General features: G+C 40.4%; 1 protein-coding gene across 1 annotated transcript; it reads left to right on the top strand.

The window, feature by feature from the left end:
* Positions 1 to 1,619: 1,619 nt before the first annotated feature.
* LOC116932446 (glypican-5) lies at positions 1,620 to 18,563 on the top strand. Its single transcript, XM_032940228.2, has 7 exons — positions 1,620 to 2,386; positions 4,095 to 4,253; positions 8,065 to 8,858; positions 13,058 to 13,374; positions 15,431 to 15,557; positions 15,641 to 15,932; positions 16,038 to 18,563. Exons 1-7 carry the CDS (start codon positions 2,197 to 2,199, stop codon positions 16,238 to 16,240), a joined length of 2,082 nt encoding a protein of 693 aa, XP_032796119.1. The 5' UTR covers positions 1,620 to 2,196; the 3' UTR covers positions 16,241 to 18,563.
* Positions 18,564 to 19,152: the final 589 nt, after the last annotated feature.

Here is a 19,152-nt window from a genome sequence, read left to right as displayed (position 1 = left end):
GCCCTTTTTTTCCCCCTCTAAAAGTCGATTGAATTGAGATTTAGAAACGATTTAAGGGTCCCCGATTGGCTACAGATGGCGTTGCCTTACTGGCCAATAAATTTCAGCCTTTTTGTTTGTTATTTAGCGTAAAGAAAAACAAAAGTTCAAGGCGAAAGCCGATCCTATCTGTGCATCGCATGATATCCTCATGTGTATAATTCAATTGTTAGATGAGATGAACTAGAAACATTTTTGCATGGTACGATCTTAGAGAGACAACTGATATGTCTTCGTTAATGAGTCGAACGAGCCCATTTGTCCGAGACAAGGCAACAATAGTCTCTTTCCATGTTGAGAATAAAAAAGGAGTCAACCCCGAGATATTGATCCTTGAACGTGGTTACATTTCGGCCATGGGCGCAACTCCAATCGAGAGCAAACGAAGAAGGACACACGCGGCCAGAGGTTTTTCACGCACGGTTGAGCAACATCACATAGTTGGAGAAGAGAAATTACTGCAACCAACAGCGAAACTTCTTCTTTTGCCTCGGGCCTTGCTAAAGAGATACTCTCTCAATTAATCAAGAAACATTTTGTGTCCTGCTTGCTAAAGACTCAATTCTTTTTCTTTCTGATTTCTTCCTCTTGTTGTTGGCGCAGCACAAAAGCCTAGACTTGGAAGAATCATTCGTCAGCTGACTGCCATCTCTTTTGATACTTTCCTTTTTTTTTTGTTTGCGGAGAACAATATATATCGTCTTACTGGTTTTGGCATAATCAGCATCTTGTTAATTCACAAGCCAGTAGTCAAGTCAAAAGAATAAACCTCCCCCCTGAACGTCAGTTGGTGTGTCAAATGAGTGAAAAAGTTTTGATTCCTCGTGGTTCGATTGCCCAAACAACAGCCCCATGTGGCTGCAGCTCATCCCGTGCGTTCCACACGCCATATCCTACCCCCCTTTTGCAAAACATCAGTTGGGAATTAAATGTTAACTTTTTTTTTTCACACCCAGATAGAAACAAAAACAAAGAGTTCCCATTTTTGTTGTTGCTCATCATAGAATTCCGTATTGTACATGATAATAATAAATATCGTTCCCGAAGGATGAGAGAAAAGTAGTGCACGAGTCTAAAAGATGTTTCGAAGAGCGCTGAAAGCCAAAAGCTAAAAAAATTGCTGTCTGTATGGCGTGTGTGTGTATGTGTGAGGCTTTCAGGAAATGGAATGTTGGGGGGAGGGGGGTTTTGGCACAGCGCCACCACTACACTCCACTCCCGAACGCAAAATAAAAAATAAAAAAAACATCGTCTTCTTCTTTTTTCAAAAGAAAAGAAAGATATATTTATACACATGCATATAAAAGTTATTATTATTTAAGAAATGGAAAAGGAGGAAAAGACGAACGAAGAAGAGAGAGCTAGGAAACCTTCCACTAGCCGCTAGAGGCGCCACTGAACTTGTTGGCAACGTGCCATTGAGGAGTGGAGCATATAATAAGCTCCGCCCCCTGCCTTCTCTTTCTGGGCGCCTTTTGAGAAGCGAAAAAAAAAAAAACCTTCCCTTTATGTACCCCAGTCTGTCGTTGTTGTGACGTCACCGGTGTTGATGTCGGGCCCGGGGTTGAACCGGATCCTTTCAGTCAAGTGTTGGCCGCGCTCTGTAGCTGTCGCCGCCGCCACAGCTCTAACCCCCCTTCACCCGTTTTTTTTTTAAATACCCACCTTTTGAATCAAGTACCACGTTGAACTTCTCCTTTTTTTTTTAACTATTACTTTTTTTTTATCTTTTGATACAATTTCTCTGACAAGTGGTTACGTCGAACAAGTTTTAATTAAAGAAGAAAAAGACTAAAAAAAAAGTGCTGAGGTGATTCTCTTGAAATCGCGTGCTTTCCGTGTAGTGTACTTGTGTGTCTGCCTGTGCGTAGTGTTTTGTTTTTCATCCTGCATCATTGTGGATGTTGGAGGGGAAAAAAAAACGCGTGGAGGACGAAACGAGCTACCCTTTTTTTTTTGTTTCGCGTGTGTCTTGTCACGCGCCATCTGGATTAACATAAAAAACCCGGCAACTCTTTTTCACGTAGTCATTTCCATTTCACAAAAGAGATTTTTCCTCCTCTTTTTTTCATTTTTAACTGTGTTGCCGAACCTTTTTTGGGGTTGTGTGTCTGTGATTTTCTTTCAAAAAAAAAAGTCGGTATTAGCAATCAAAATATGGAAATGATATCTTCAATGTTGCGAGTGTGCAGCATTTTGGTGGTCGTGTTGATGCAGCAAAATTTGATGGCCAGTGCATTACCGGCTTCATCAACGTCGGCAGGAGAATCGTGTGATTCTGTTGGCGATGTCATGACGTCACTCAAACTGGCTCATACTGCCATGGTTAGTGATTCGCCAGTCTCAGGTTAGTACCGAACTACAACTTGTTATTTCTTAAACAAAAAATGATTCTTTTCTTCCCCCTTTTTACGCCGCAAATGGAAAGTTCGTGAGCACTCACGCTGTGGTCGAATATAACCCAAACCATACTAACACCCATCACGAATGCATATCACAAAACGTTTTTTTTTTATTGTTATTATCATATTCTAAATGGGGAAATAGTTTTGTCGTAGAAATTGCAGCGAATCTTTCTAAATTGTACACGAGGCGGTTTGATGGCCGCCGCATGATGTCACTGCAATCGCACGATTTTTTCTTGTTCTCCCTCTCACCGCGCTCATTAAAAAAAAGGATTCCATTTTATATTTACCTAACCGAAATAGTTAAGTAGAGTAGCAATAAACGTGTACGGACACGGAGTATTTTTTTATCACCTCGTTATCGATTCCCGACGTTATTTCTTTTTTATCACTTGAATCAATAGAGGCCAAGGAAACAAAAGTTTTTAAGAGCATCGTCTATCCAATTTTTTCTTTCCACAATTTTGAACGCTATAAGCAAAACAAAAGACGCAAAACAATGCTCTATTTTCATTTGTTGTGACTTGAAAGAAAGAAAAGAAAAAGAAACGTCGTCGGGATTCCGATGCCATGTCCTTTTCATTTTGTTTTGTTTGTAAATATTTCGCCGATAATGAATTGGGGTTGAGGTGGGAGGAGTTGAGTAGGTGGAACGGTAGGAGGAAAACTTGGCAGGGAAAGCTCCCGTCATTTCGCATTAGGTGATGAAAATTCATCGTTTTGAAAAGAAAAATAAAGTGGGGGGTGGCCGAAAGATGCGGGACTCCAAGGTCGGTGTGTTGACTGGCGTCCAAATGGCGCAGCAAAGTTGCGTGCAGTCCAATAGAAATGAGCGGCAACGCTGTAGCAAAAATTCATACATCATCGCCTTGTTTCCGTGTGTGCGACTTTGTTGATTTTCCCGTGGTGTGCGTTATGTCACAGATGTGAAATGTTTGTATAGAAAGCAATGCACCAAACCGACAAGCCAATAACAGAAAGTGGTCAGACCAAATAGAAGAAAACAAATTCGGAAAGATTTTTTTTTTTTTTTTATTTATTTCGGCTAAACAAACAGAAAGAGGTTGCTGAATTTAGAACTTTGTTGCCAGACGCGTCACGTCATTTCAAGGGGAACTGTTTGAATCTCGCGCCAAACATTGAGCCCCTCATCAAAGCGATAAATGTTGGAGCAGATGGACCGAATAATTGCAAATGTTTAGAAACGTGTCGACACATGGACGAAAAATATTTTTTTAAATTACATTTTCTTTTTCAATTCCTGTCTGGGGGAGCGCCGATGGTTTGGATGTAAACGCGCGGTGTGTGTAACCGCCGGGACGCTGTTGTTACAATCCCTCCCCTTTCTCCCCTCGTTTCGGCGGCCTCGATTTTTTGTACCGCGGGAATCAATGGGGGGCGTGCTGGTTCTGTATTCAGCAGCTGCGGTCTCTCTCTCTCTCTATCAGATATTTATGGAAATTTTTCCCTTCCCTTCTTAATTTTCCCGCGGCTACACTATGAATGCGACCGTGTCAACAACGTCCTTTTCTAAACAACTAATTCCCACACGCCGTTCCCCTCAAAATTAAAAAAATCTAATTTAAGAATTTCGAAGAAATATTTTAATGTTAATTACATTTGTTTTTTTGTGTGTGTTTGTGTGTAAAGGTGGGGCTGGATTGATTTGCGAAGGGGAACGGACATGTTGTCCAGCTGATGTTGAGTCGGCACTCCGACAATCAGCCGCGTCTGATTTCCATCACGCTGTTCGCCAGTCGAGTCACCAATTGCGGCACACACTGACTCAATCGTCCACTGCCATTCAAGGTACATTTTTCTTTTTCAAATTGAAATTGTTTATTTACTTGAGTAGCATCTCCTTTTTTGGCCATTCTTGTTTGACATTTCCCGAAAGGAAAAATGGGGGGAAGAAAGAAAAAAAAAAGAGGTTCGTTTTTTCTGGGTACGTTTCACGGAACTGTGAACACGACGTTGCCAGAGAAAAGAAAAGAGGGTCGGCTATCTTTGGGATAGCAACAACTACCTCAGACTGAAACTAAAAGAAAAGAAAAATGTTATGGATGTGAAGGTCAATGTTTTGAAGAGATTCTTCTTTCAGTAGAAGACAACGTGAGTGGGATGTATTGATCGTTAAGATGACGTTGAATTTGCCGATTGACAATTGAACGTCGCAGCGAAAGTGCCGAAAGCGAAACGACAAGATTTCGATCGTCGCATCGAAATTCTGCCGGAGCGTGTCATATCTGCACGAACGATCCATTCGGCGTAAAGAAACGGCTGTTTGCCATGTCGACGATCCTGTTTCATTCGTCATCGACTCTCTTGTACTTTTCCTTTTGATGCCTCTCAATCGAGAGGAAGAAGAAGAAAAAGAAAAAAATTCGCTGTGCTAGAGGATGTTGTGTCATCGTGAGTCACGATCTCGACACTCCGGGCCAATGGAAACACACCCGATTCTTTTCTTTCTTTTTTTTACCGTACACTCCCGCCCACCCATGCAATGACGTTCGATTCATCATTTAGACATTGCCCTGGGGGGGATCGGCATAGAGTTGTGAATTTTATTCCATTTTTTTTTTACAATGTATTTGCTGAAAAATGAATTCGTGAAAATTCTGAATGTTCGGGAGGCAACGGTGGAGATAACGTGATTGTTGGCCAACTGCGGAACAGGGTGGTGTGTTGGCAAATATTCTATTTGAGAGATGACGTCAATTCGAAAGGAAAAGAAGAAAAAAACGGGTGCGACTTGATCACATCCGTCGTCGGATGTATTATTATTTTGAAATCCAAATTTATTAATAGAATATTGGGGTATTGACTAATTTTGAAAGAAAGAAAAAACCAATCCGCGCTCGAGGCGTTGTCAGTATTAAAAGTGGCAATAATAAGACAAAAGATACACAAAGTTTGTCCGTCGGGAGAAAGGAATTTATTGTCGTCTGCGTGTACACGAAGCGCGTGATCAAACGTTGTTAAGCCGTACGTTTTTATTTCATTTCATTTTATCAGAGTCTTTCTTTTAAATAAATATTTAACAAGGCGATGCGCAGGACGTGTGTTGTACTTAAAGACTCTCGATTGAACAACCCTTTCTCGGAGCAACAACTAACGTGATTGTTAACCATTTTTTAATTGCAATAAAAGGGGGAGCAAGTAGCTCCCGTCTTTTTTTTTTTTTTTCATAATTCTCTCAACGTTGCACACTAATGGCCTTTGATGGTTGCTCGTAAAAAAAAGGGGGGGGGATGTGGATTAAGAAAACACGGTAGAAGAAGAAGACAAACACCGAAATTAAAATTTAAGACAAAAAATAAAAAATAAAACAAGTCAGCTGGCGACTGTAGTAGAGAAAGGTAACCTGGGTGGCCTGACCTGTGCTTTTCGTTGGGGGGAGCGATAAGAAGAGGAAAAAAAAACCGGCATGACAAGAAATACCGAAAGATTTTTTTATTTTTTTTTTTTGCCCACTTAACGAATGTGGAGGGGTTTGAAGAAGAAAAAAGGGAAATTGAGGGAGAAGATTTCTTATTGGTGGGTGGCAGGGCGGTAGATTTTAAATGGCTCAATTTTTCTTGTATCATAATTCTTCCAATAGTTAACTGAAGACTTTTTTTTTTTCTTCTTTCCCCTTTGACTACCGAACATAAATTTTTTAATTACTTCTGCACTTGATGAAAAAAAAAAATTGGGGAAGGGTGGATTTTTTTTTTTGGGGGAGAGAAAAGGAAGTCCGGATCTGTCGAGTTGAATCGAGTTTGTATTTGTGTGTGTATAACAAAATGAATAAGAAAAGCCTTTTCCCATTTAAAGTAAATGTAATAAGGAAATGGATCTGATTTTTATTTTCCCCTTCAACTTTTAAAATAAAATAAATAGTTCAAAGACTCGCGGCGGCGGCGGCGTCGAGAGGTAATAAAAAGATGCACTTGACGACGATTGTCGCAGACGTTCATAAATCAAATGGTGAAATGTGTATCTTTTTTTTTTCTTCTTCTTTCTCCGCTCATAAAAAAAAAATAAAATGGGAGACGCGCCGTCGCGACAAGACCCCCCCCCCCTTTCCAATTGTGTGTGTGTGTGATGGTTCAATTTTCTCGAAAAAAGGCAAAATTATTATTCTGCAATTCAGCCATTCACAAGTTTGAAGGAGGATGCGTATGGGCAATATGTTTTGTTTTTGGCCTTTGAAGGAGGTAGGTGGTGGTGGTGAGGTTAGAAAACAATTATGGTGACGGATTTTTGTTCTTTTTCTTGTTTTCACCCTCTGTGGGAATGAGTGGAAAGAAACTGGAACACACGGGAGTTGAGGGCCATCTTCTTGTTTTTCTACCTTTTTTCTTTTTCTTTCCGCAGGACGAGTAGGAAAGGGGGGGGGGCCGCAGGGCTCTGGCATTCCATTTGGTCGCCGGTCGTCGTCGTCTTTTATTTTTTTCATTCTTATATTATATTTACCTTTGGGGAAAAGAAGAAGAAGAAGAAGAAGAAACAAAAAATAAAAGCCGCCACCTTTTTAACCTGGGTACACTCGAGACAAAAGAAATTCAAGAGCCGTTAAATTATAAAAAAAAAAAGCCCTCCACCCCCTCCCCCTTTCTTTTTTTTTTTGCCATCTCTTCGTATTTCTTGTGGCAACCCGGAGAGAGAGAGGAGACTTGAAAAAAAAAGGGGGGGGGGAGGGGGAGTCATTTCATTCAATTTTTGTATCCGAATTGCGCAATCATTTCCTCTTTTTTTTTTAAGTTGGGTGTAAAAAGATTTTTTTTTTATGACACTAATCCAATCAATTATGGTGATGATGGAATTTTGCCCCCATCTTCCTGCCCTGTGTTGGCCAGCTGTTATTTTTAAACCCTTTTTTTTGTTTTTTTTTTGGGGAAAAAAATTGGGGTGTGTCACCCTGGCGGGATTTTTTGAACGAAATTTCTTTATTTCTTATAACACGTAGCTCGTCTGCTGTTTACCAATTTGCACTCGACTGATAACTCTGAAAAAAAGAAGGAAAGATAAACAAATGCCGATGGAATCGACAGTTCTTTACCATTTAAGGCGATTCCCTTTTTAAATAAAAAAAGAAACAAAATGTTTCTCTTACCTTGAATCTCTTCAATGTCGTCCCGATATGTTTACGCATTTGCAACTCTTTTTTTTATTTATTTATTTATTTATTTATTTTTTTGTTGGTTTTGTTTATCGTCACGAGTCGCCGTTTTATACTTCGTCTTTGATTACGTGAAATAAAGAAAACAACAAAAAAATCGACTTGTTTTTTCCCTTTCCCCCCATCTCCCCTCGTAGAAACAAACCGAAAAAAAGGAAAAGAAAAGAAACGGGTTGCGTCTGCACGGCTTTCATAAAAAAAGAAAAGAAATGCGAGTGCCAAAAATAGCGGATCTGCTTTTATTTGTTTAGTGCGCCGGTTGTTTAATGAGATGCGCGAAGAGTCTAGTCATCTTGGCGCTTTGCAATGGATCTTTTCAACTTGTTGCCAAACGGCAAAAAAAAAAAAATAATAATTGCCTTATTTTTCTTGTTGTCCATTTTCACGCAAAAGTTTTAAATTGAAATGTTTTTTTTAATTAAAAAAAAAATAATGACATAAAAAAAAATGTTTCAGGTCAAGTGGTGCAACACGTCAGAGCATCGATGGTGAAAACGCAGACGATGTTTGGCCAGTTGTACAAGCGACTGGCGCTGCTGGCCAAAGAGCCCATCCAGCAGCTGTTCGACCAATTGGAGCGCTTCGTTTCGTCGTCGGCCGACGGGATGGGTGGCGATCCGGCGGACGTCAGTGACGCGGTCAACGGATTTTTCGACGACCTCTTCCCGCGGCTCTACGGCCAGAGCCCGCGCAGCGTCCAAGAGCCGCCGTTGCCGGCCGACAGCGTTGGCCAGCGCTTGCCGCAGGACTACGTCGACTGTCTGCGTCACGCCCAATCTGAATTGCGCCCTTTTGGCGAGATTCCACGCCGGCTGGCCAACAGCCTTGCGCGCAGTTTGGACGCGGTCCGTTCGCTCCTGTCGGCCCTCGATTTGGGCGCTCGCGTCCTCAACGCGACCGATCACGTCGAGTTGAACAGCCAGTGCCGCGATGCTCTCCTGCGCGCCACCTATTGCGCCCAGTGTCGAGCCCTGAAACGGCAGCAGCCCATCGTCGTCGGAAGCGGTGGCCAAGTTTGCAGCGGCTTGTGTTCGAACGTGGCCCGCGGATGTCTGGCCGCTGTGGCCGATGTCGATCAGCCGTGGAACGAATGGGTCGACGCCATGGAGCGACTAGCGGCCGCCTTGCTCAACAAGGCCGGAGCTGCTGTGGCCGATCTCGGTCCGCACGATATCCTCTCATCCGTCGACAGCCGATTGTCCGAAGCTGTTTTGTACGCCTTGGAGAACGGACCGCTCCTTGAAAAGAAGGTCAGTTTTTTTTTTTTGTGTGTGTTCTTTTTCTATTTTGATTGGGTGGCGACGTTACCAAGACAACGTATGCAAATGGTGGCCCGTGTTCCAGGTAATGATCAATCAAAAGGGATGCCAGTTTTGTTCTTCGAAAGGTGGACAGTATCGAACGCGCGCCCTCTAGCCGTCGATATTGCGTACACGTTTTGCGTGTGTAAAACAAATTATTTTATTTTATTTTTTTTTTTTGCTATCGATCTGATTATTTTTCTGACTGTTTGCCAAAAAGAATGGCGGAGGACAGAGAGGGGGGTTAGACATAACTTTGTGAAATAAAAGGAAAAATCCGAGAAACTAACAAAGGACGACATGTTAGGGTTCTTTTTTTTTTATTGATTGGTTCAGAGAGATCCGTTAGAAAGAAGAGCCGACATGCTGGAACAGTGCCCTGGCGACTTGTTGGCAACATGGAGGACTTGTAAAAAAAAACACAAAAAAAAGAAACAAAACAATAACATGACTTTTTATGGGGTTGACAATATAACGTTCGTCGCGACAAATGGAATGTGTTTGACCCGTTTTGGTAGGTGGGGGGAGGGGGTTTTCAATTTCTGGAACACTTTTTTTTTTTTTTTTTCAAGAAACAATTGGTGAGCGTCGTCGAATGTTTTGCCATAGACGATACAATTATCCGCCATTTTTTATAACCTTCGTTTAGACGTTGTCGTTCCAGGAAACGTCGTAGCTTTTCTATGATGAAGACGTTTCAAGGTTGAACTATACGTCTACAGGTTAACTTTGATTAATCCCATCAGCATTTTTTTTTTGGGGGGGGGGGCGGATTGTCAGTTGTTGATTCACCTTCATTTTTTTTTTTATTATTAAGAAAAGGGCGAACATTGATCAAACAATTGAATCGTACGATGTTGATAGCGTTTGATGGCACGCACACGCACGTTTTAACCGTCAGCGTCTGGAGGTGCGTACGTAGTATCACGCGTTTGTTTTGTTTTCCTTCTCTTGTTTGCGTTTCTATTCGGCTGCATTTTTTTTTAGTTTATGTTGCCCGCACCGATAGGATTCATCAGCACCAGGTGTGTGTGTGTCGTAATTCCCTGCGTTCCAAATGAAACAAAAGGACCTTGCCGAGGGAATCGGGAACGCACACACCCCATGGAAAAACACACACACACACACACACATCAAAATCACGCATTTAAACAAGGGTTATCTACGGGGGGTGGTGGTTATCTGTGGTCTGTTTCTTCTTATCCTTTGATTGAAATTGTGTGCGCCTCTCTCTCTCTCGTTTTCTTTCTTTAAAAACAAAAAGAAAATCGTAAAACTGAGACAAATACGACGCCCGAGAGTTTCCTAAATTGCTGCATTTGATGATGACGACGACGACGACTACCCAAAGGCAATTTTATTATCATTATTTTTTTTTTAAGGTTTAGATGCTTCTCTTTTGACGGCCTTGTTGTGTGTGAGTGTCTATGGCTGCACACACGGAGGGGGGTATATCGTAGCTGGGCGAGTACACACGAAAAGTAATAACAATATTTTTATTATTGTTTTTTTTTTTCGGGGCGGGGGGTGTAAGGCGGCCTGTGCCCGGTGTGTGTGTGATCATCTTCATTCTCCACATCCGGTGTATATCCAACCTTTGAACTTTTTTTTTTTTTAAATATTATTGGGATGGCCCTGCCCGACGCTTTCAACAGCAGTCAAGTGTAGGAAGAGAGGGTGGGGGTAGGTGGTCTGCTTCAATTGAGTCGAAAATAATAATAAAATAAAGAGAAAGAAAATGTGGAATGTCTTTTTGGAGGTTTCTGGTTTTAAGAGAGAGAGAGAGAGAGAAAAGTCTTTTTGTGTGTGGAATGTGCGTGTGTGTTAGGAGAGGGGGGGGGCGCTTTTGTTTCTACAGCAGTTCGTTTTCTTTCTCCCTCTTCGAAGAATTAGGGGATGGGCATCTGAATTGCTTTTCTTCTATTTTTGGGTGACTTTTCTCTTTTTTTTTTTTTTTTCTTAGTTTTCTTGTGTGTCCGTTTTGCCGACGACGAGATCCGCCCCCCCCCTCTCGGCACACCTGAGAAATTCCTTCTTTTTTTTTTTTTTTCCGTGCTAAGATCACCTTTTTTTTTCTCTCTTCTTCTTCTTAGTGTCCTACCCGCCTACCTTAGTCGATCGCTTAAATCAATCAGATAAACCACTCCCCATCAGCACCACTGTCTAAAAGATTCCTCCCCCCCTCAAAAAAAAAAATCCCAACCGGATGTTGTCATTCCGAGAACACACAAGAAAGAGGGGAACACGTTTCTAAATTCAGCAATTCCTGATATGTGATTTTTTTTTTTTTCAAAAATAATTTATTCAAAAAATGGGAATGGGGGGGCATCCGGAGTCGTTTCAAATTTTTTTTTTGTTTATTTTCTTATGGCGCAACAGTCGACGGGCGGGCCGCTAAAATGTTTGTTCCGCTTTTTTTTTCCTTTTTTTTCCTCAAGTTTTTGTTGTTGCTCACGCGCTCTCACGAATCACTCACGACATGCACAAAACACACCTTTTTGAATTTGTATGGCGCGCGTTAACGTCTTTGTCGTTGGCCGTGCAAGAAGATGAAAGGAACGACGTGACGTCATGGACTTTGTTGAACAAAAATCGTTGAATGAGGAGGTGGGTGGTGCGTCCAACAGTCGGTTTCCCACACTCTGTGAATCAGGTGGAAAACAAAATAACAATAATAAAAAACTTGCGTCATGCAATCATTTTCTACCCCCCAGAATAAGAGAGTAATAAAACAACAAAAAAAAAAGAGTTTAATTTGTGTAAGGAATGTGTTTTGGGGGGTCATCCTCGGCAGTGTGATTTCTTTTATGATTGCAGTCGATACAGTTCATCGGTAATAAAAATGAAAAGAAAAGAAAAGAAAAAAAAAAAAATCTGCCCCATGGGGTGGGCGAGGGCTTTTGTCAATTTTTATTTTTTTTATTTATTTTTTGTTGTACTGCAGAAAAGGAAAAGAAAATGAGATTGTTCAAGTGTTGTAATTGGGCGTTTCCCAGTGGTCTGTGCGTGTGTAACAGTCCCAAATGAAATGAGGAATTTTTAAAAGGTTGGATGATGGACTTTGTTTCCTCACCTGACCACCAGGGGGGTCCCTTCCAACATTTTTTCTTCTTTTTCTTACTGATTGCTTTTTTCTTTTTTTGTTATTGAGGATGAAGATCGCTCGCCCTTTTGTCTTGTCGGGTGTTTTTTAGCTGCTCATTCAAAGCAGGTGGGTGGGCTCAAATTGTTCACGCAGCTATTCGTTCTCTGTTTGCGTGTGTGGGTTGGAAAGAAAAAGGTGTGTACGGCTGCACACACTGGCCGTAAGTGTGTGTGTATGTGACGTTGACGGATCGCATTTTGATGTTATTTTTTTTTTTTTTACTCGTGTTAAAGACTTTACTAGGTGAAACGGACCACGGGGCTTTTTGATTACACCTTCCGGCCTTGTGTTGAGCCCCCACCCCCGACACATTTTTTGTTTTTTTTTACTTTCACTTGTTTTTTTGTTTTACCATTCATGATCGGCGGGGGAGGTGAGACGAGGTTGTCTCGCTTTGAAGATGAACTTGTCTATGAATAATAATTGCATTGAAACAAATCGCTTGTCGAATGCAATTCGGATGACTGGTCGAAAAGAAGGTGAACGCAGTCGAGAGGGGCGTGGCTCTCAAGTTGCATTGTTCAAGCAGATTGACGATGGATGTTTCTTACTTTTTTTTTTTGCATTTCGATTGAAACATCAAAAGCGATTGACCCCTTCCCTTTTTTTTTTTATTGGCTCCTCTTAACATTGGAATATCGGGGAAAGAAAAAGAAATGAGACACAAAGCGCTAAAGATTAGAAAAGAGAGACGGCCCCGATTAGAAGACGATATATACACGGGTTGGGTCTTTTATTTTTATTTTTGTTTTTCCCTCCTGTCCAATCTCGATGGTTAAATAAAAAGATAAAGCCACGTTGGAAAATGGAAGAGGAAAACAGTCATTTCGAAATGGAGATTGCGTGTTTGGAAGTGCGGCGAAGAGAGGCTTTCCAAACGTTATTTTCTTGGCTCTTTAAATCTTTTCCCAATTTGAAAAGAGTCTTGAGAAGTGGAAACAAGAAAAACAAAACCAAAAAATGTGGTGCAATAATAAATGGTTTTTTTTGTTTGTTGCAATAGGTCAAGAAAATGTGCGGCGAAAATGGAACGGGCAAGGACGTTGTCGTTTCGGGCGATGGCGATTCCGGTTCGGATGCGGAATCCTCTTCGGTGTTGCCTTCGCTCGTTCAACCCGTTGAAGATTTGAGTCCCGTCTTGGAAGAGGGCCAAGGTGGCGGACTGAAATCGCGTCTCGAATCCCTTTTGCCCATGTTGGCCGCTGCCCGCGGCTTCTACCTCAACCTGCCGGACGCGGTCTGCGCACAGCCGGGAACGCCTTTCCAAGCGGTCATGAGCGAAGACCAGTCCAACTGCTGGAACGGCCAACGATTTGCACCGTAAATACAAATTCATTTTTTTTTTTCTATTTCTAAACATTTTTTTTTTTTATGTTTTTTTTTTAAATCATTTATTTTCAAATGTGTGTCACAACTGGCGCGGCCGTCATCCCGACATCTATTTTTGTGAAGTTGAAATGTCAGACAAGTCTCGCCAAAATGGCGACAAGTCCATTTTTTATTATTATTTCATTTTCTTTTTCTGATTGGACAGCGACAGAGAGAGAGAGAGTCAGCAACGCTAGACAATATAACGAGAGTCGTAGAAGCTATGGGGCTGTTGTGTGTCAGGTCGTTTGTGAAATCACCCAGAACGAAAAGTCAGAGAGATTTTTTTTTTTTCTTTTGTTTTATTATTATCGTCTCCAAACTGTTTTGCACACACACGAATAGGAGAACCCCCCTCCGCCATATGAGGGGTCTTATTATTTTTAATGGCTGGCCTTCTTTGGGAAGAAAAAATGCTTTTCTTTTCCCTTCCCTTTGCGTGTGTGTGTGTGTGTGTGTGTGTACCTGAAAAATTAGAAACTTTGCACAAACGGTTAGGATGACCATGCCCGTTGCTATTTGACATTTCTGCCAGGTAGGATGCAGCGACAAAACGTCGAGATAACGAACCTTTCTTTTTTTTTAAAAAAAGAAAATCGTGAATTTTTTTTTGCTGGTTGTTGGGCGGATGTTTCCGTTTTCCACCCGATAAATTCGTGTGGCTGCTTCTTAATGCAGAAAAAAAAAAAAATATTCTTTTTCTTTATCACTAACTTGACCTCCCCCCCCAGCCATCTCACCTAAAATGGTCAGCAGCGTGACGAGCGGAATGCCAGCCTTAATAGGGGAGGAGGAATTCCGGCGGCAGCAGCTGAAAAAAAAAAATCTAGTGACATTTTTTTTTCTTTCTCGTCTCCAACTTTTCCTTTTCATTTTTTTTCTGACGAACCTTGATTTGTTTACCTGGAAAAAGAAAAACAAGTCGACACACACACACACACACACACACTCGCATTTTATGTATTCCTTTTTTTTTCTAAATGTTTTTCTCTCTGTCTCGCAGGAGGTCGTTGATTAATTGCAATTCAATCGAGATGAGACACGTTGCTTTTTTTTTTTTAAAGGGGCGCGCTTCCATTAACGGCCATAGGTGAAGCAAGAGGGGGGGGATGGCGGCAGGCCACCGGTTTTTTATTTTATTTTATTTATTTATTTTATTTTTTTATATAACATACAAGAAGAGACAAGAGGGGGGACCCGAAAAGATGGTATCATCCGAACTTTTTTTCCTTTTGCTGGACGCGCTCACATTCCTCTGAATCTTTATTTGACCTTACACGTCGCAGGGGAAAATGTCGCCTGGACGACTCTCTGGAAATTTTTGTTTTTTAAGGAAAAAAAAAAAGAACTAACAAGAGAATTCCATATGTAAAAAAAAAAAAAGGAAAAAGAAATTTTAAAAGCTTTTTTTTTTTATTTTGATGATGATGATGATGAAAATAACAAGTTGTGGAACGGTTTCTTTTGCCCCTCGTAGCAAGAAAGAAAAAAGGGAACCCACAAAGTGATGAATTTGGTCTTTTTTTGATGGGAATCGCTCTCCTCTTAAAACGAAAAAAAAAAAGCTCATTTTTACGCGTTCCTTGTTTTGTTTTTGTCTTCTTCGTTTTAACCGAGAAAAGAGATGAGAACAGGTGATCCGTCATCCGGCTACGCTCCATCTCTTTCGGTTTATATATTAGCATTCTCTCTATATCGCAGACAAGATCCGATAACTTCTGTCTGGGGACAAAACAACACCAGCAATGAAAGAAAAAGTTTTATTTTTTATTTTTTTTATTTTTTTCTTCCTCTTCTCGTCAAACGTCCTGAAAATGGACACCAATCCGGTTTTCGTTATTTATTTATTTATTTTATTTTTTAAGGGCTAGAAATTGGAAAAATTCTTGTCTCCCCTCTGTGTGTGTGTGTTGTGTGCGTCTAGAATTTGAATGAATGATGAGGAAAGACATTTAAATCAATGTGCCTTAAAATTGTTTATCATTCAATGATTTGGTGATGCGTTTAGGTACACGAAACTTGTCTCCGGTAACGGCATTGGAGCTCAGAAGTACAACGCGGAAGTCCGAGTTTCACGAAGCGACGTGGATTCGCATCTCGTTCAACTTAGCGATCGTTTACGACACGTTCGACAAGTAAGAAATGATTAGCATAAATTTAAAAATCAAAACAAAACAAAAAAAACGTGTTGTGCTAATTTCATTTCATCGTTGAATAGGTTTTGATTAGTAAAACAGTTGCCGCCCCAGAACCGGATTCTTTGATGATGGAGGATTTCGGATCGGGGTCCGGCGATGGCGCTGCAGGAAGTAATGGAGGTGGCGCTGGAACTGGAATGGGTGGCCACGGACGTAGCGATTGGGATGGAACAGACTCTGAACCCGATGACGATGGACACGGCTTCCCTGGTGGCGATCTGGACGGTTCCGGCTCTGGCCAGGGTCCAAGCAGCGGTCCAGGCGGTGAATGGGGAGTAGATGAGACTATTTTCGGCCCCACCAAGAAACCGGGTATGATGAATATCGATATGACGATGATGAATGTTGGATTTTTTTTTTATTTTTGACAATTTATTTCTCTTTTTGGGAAACTTTTCTTCTGCCTTTTTCTCACAGGACCCGACGAATTTGAAATCAATGGAGGTGAAACGACGCCACGCGTCATAGTCAACGGACCCACGGGTGGAGCAGCAGGAGGAGCAAGTGGAGGAGGTGGCAGTTCCGGCACTAGCCCAACATCCATTTCATCGTCTGCCTTGTTGGCCGTCTGTCTGATCATGGCTCTCAAAGTCTCATCCAGCTTCCGGCCCTTTGTATAAAGCCTCTCTCTCTCTACACACACACACACACACACACATACACAGACAACACTTACAGACCCTTCCGTTTTGCGCTTGACCCTTGCGCCTGCACACAACACTTGATTTGAATGAAGAAGAAAAAAAAAAATGCAATAATCTTTAATTTTTTTTTATTTTTTTATTTCCATATTTGATGAATTTGACCATTTTCTCTATCTTTCGCTTACATTTACATTCGCGAGTCTACAACAAAAATTTTTATGACTTTTTTTTTCAATTTTTTTTTCATTTGAAAATACTTCTTGATATATTTATGTATAAATTACTCTCACACACACACAAGACGCATTATATATAGGTATAGCGTTCGTGTGATGGCAAAGCCTCGCAAGTGCTTCTGTTTTCTGTGAGAAAGTCCAATTCTTCGATATTGACGGATAACCCCGGCCAACACCATCTAGCGGTCGATATAGTAAACTCAGCAATAACAAGCAGCATGGGGCGCTGACGCAAATGGCAACAAAGAAAAGAAAAATCTCTTGTACGCAAAACACATCCTTTCAATCTCTCACGCTCCAACCCCTCACGTCTTGCTTTTCTTTTCTATTTAATTGAATTTTTTACATTTTTCAACGGTATACTTTCACATTCACTTGACGATGTTTGAGAGCGAAGGCGTCCATATGTATACAATAATGACTAATCCTTAGGAATACTAACAAGTAATGTGGCTAAGATTTTGAAAAATGTTTCGCCATTGGATGGGGTAGAAGTGAAAAAAAAAAAACGTAATGGGGGAAAGGGGTTAGAGAAAGAAAATTGGACAAAAACAAAACAAAACAAAAAACAAACTATACCCGACTTCCGTCCAGCAAAAAGATAATTTTGCTCTGTACTTGTTCGAACGACGACAGCAGCCATCGAAAGTGATTCCCCTTTTTCTTTTGAATGATTGACTATTATCATTATTCTTTTAAAAAGAAAGACGACAAAAATTAAAGAAGAAATCGCGTTCGATTCCACGGTTAATCTTTTATTTTTTTTTTTAATTTTTTTTTAAATATTACAATTTGATATGATGAAAACGGGAATGCGCGACCCCCGAGCCCCTAGTCAGTGCAACAAAAAAGTTCTGTCGCGCGCCAAGGGTCAAAATTATTAAAGAAAAAAAAGCAAAAAAAAAAACAAACAAAACACACACATTGGTAATTCGATGGGTCGATTTTGAATAGAAAGTTGATTCGGATCGAATGGATGGTGGTCTACTAGTACTAGCAACTACTACAATTGTTACTTACAAAATCTCGTGTCCCACTACTTTTCTTCCCTTCTCCAAACACACATAACACACGCTTCTTTTGTTGTTTTCTATTTGTCAATAATTTTTTGTATTAAGATAAACGCGCATAAAAAAAAAAATAATAATTGCATAAAAAAGAAAAAAAAAAAGAAAAAATGGATTTTTGAATTTGATTCCGGATGTTTGTTTTTGTTTTTGCTAGGGGGGGATTATTTTTAAGTTTCCCATTTCAATTCCTTGGAACTATTATGTCTCACGATGAACGCACGACATCTCCTTCAATAGTGTTGGTCTTTCTAATGTTAGATTTCCCCACTTGAGCTGTTATCATTTTTGACACTTTCTTCTCCATTTGCATTCAAAAATGACCCACATACAATTTTTTTCTTCAAGTTTTTATTGGTCTCTTTTTAATTTCCAATAGACCGTGTGCCAAATTCGATTCATCTTCGTTAATGGCCTCCCCCCATTCCTCTTCTGATTTGGTTGGTGAAAGTAAAAAAAAAAAAAAATATTATAATAACACTTTTCTTTTAAAATTTCAAATGTTTCTTTGTGTGTGTGTGTGTGTATAGCCTCCTCTCCTTTCATGATGAAACCACATCATTCTACACACATAATCGTGTTTTTTTTTTCTCTTTAAATTAAACTTTCTTCACCAACATTTTTCTAAAATCGACGAATAAAAAAAAAATGTTGTTGATTTAAAAAGAAATTGTTTTTGTTCACTTGTCTGTCGGACTTGTTCAATTTTTGTTGCTCTTTAAAAAAAAAAACATTCAAATTGTTTCTCCCCTCTTCTCTGTTCTCCATCGATCGTTTGGTTTTGTTTGTTTGTGTTCTTCTCCAAATTTTTCATATTTTTTTTAATTTTAATTTTTTGCTCGTGTTTCCCTCCTCCGTTCGTGGAATGCGTGAAATGTGATACCGCCGAATGTGGACGATCGAGCTCGATCTTGTATGTAAATGTGGTGCGTGCGGATGATGAAGATAAAAAACAAAAGAAGAACAACAACAAGAACACACAACAACAAATAATAAGAAATCTTTAAAAATGAATTAAAAAGGCCATCTTGTGTCCCGAGATTTTTGTTTTAATGGAACTTGTAGAATACAAGAAAACAATTGAAAAAAAAAACGAGCATGTTCTTGCTATTTTGTGCACGTCAAAACTGCGTGTCATAAAAGATCGATTAATCGAAACTCGATTGCTGACATTTAAAAAGATGCTGACGAACAATGGTGACCACGAATGGTGGGAAATCCGTTGTAGTTTTCTAGTTGAAGATGTGCATACGTATTTAACGAAAACAGGAACGATGCTGCTCGTCAAGAGTTTGACGTCACTCATTTTCGTTTCGTCTGATTCCCGATGGCACAAAAATAACACGGAAGGAAGTGGTTTCAGACCGGTATCCGCGTGACTTTTGACGAGATCCGGCTGACATTTGAATTTTGGGACATACTGTAAGTAAAATTTTTTAACAAATTCTTCAATGGGAAAACTTCAAACTTATTACGTTTACAACATAAATGCGACATAATGGGTGTGTTTGCCGTTTCGACTAAAAGACCTTGAATCTTTGCCGGTTCAACTCCATTTTTTTTTTTTTGGCTCGAGAACAAATGT

This window comes from Daphnia magna, linkage group LG10 (genome assembly GCF_020631705.1).
Source record: "Daphnia magna isolate NIES linkage group LG10, ASM2063170v1.1, whole genome shotgun sequence".
Lineage (NCBI taxonomy): Eukaryota > Metazoa > Arthropoda > Branchiopoda > Diplostraca > Daphniidae > Daphnia > Daphnia magna.
This window is presented reverse-complemented; position numbering and strand designations above follow the sequence as displayed.

Coding starts and splice junctions, on each gene's coding strand:
- LOC116932446 (XM_032940228.2), top strand. CDS start 2,197: ATGGAAATGATATCTTCAATGTTGCGAGTGTGCAGCATTTTGGTGGTC. Junction 15,558..15,640: donor GTTTACGACACGTTCGACAA/GTAAGAAATGAT, acceptor ATCGTTGAATAG/GTTTTGATTAGTAAAACAGT. Junction 15,933..16,037: donor CGGCCCCACCAAGAAACCGG/GTATGATGAATA, acceptor TTTTTCTCACAG/GACCCGACGAATTTGAAATC.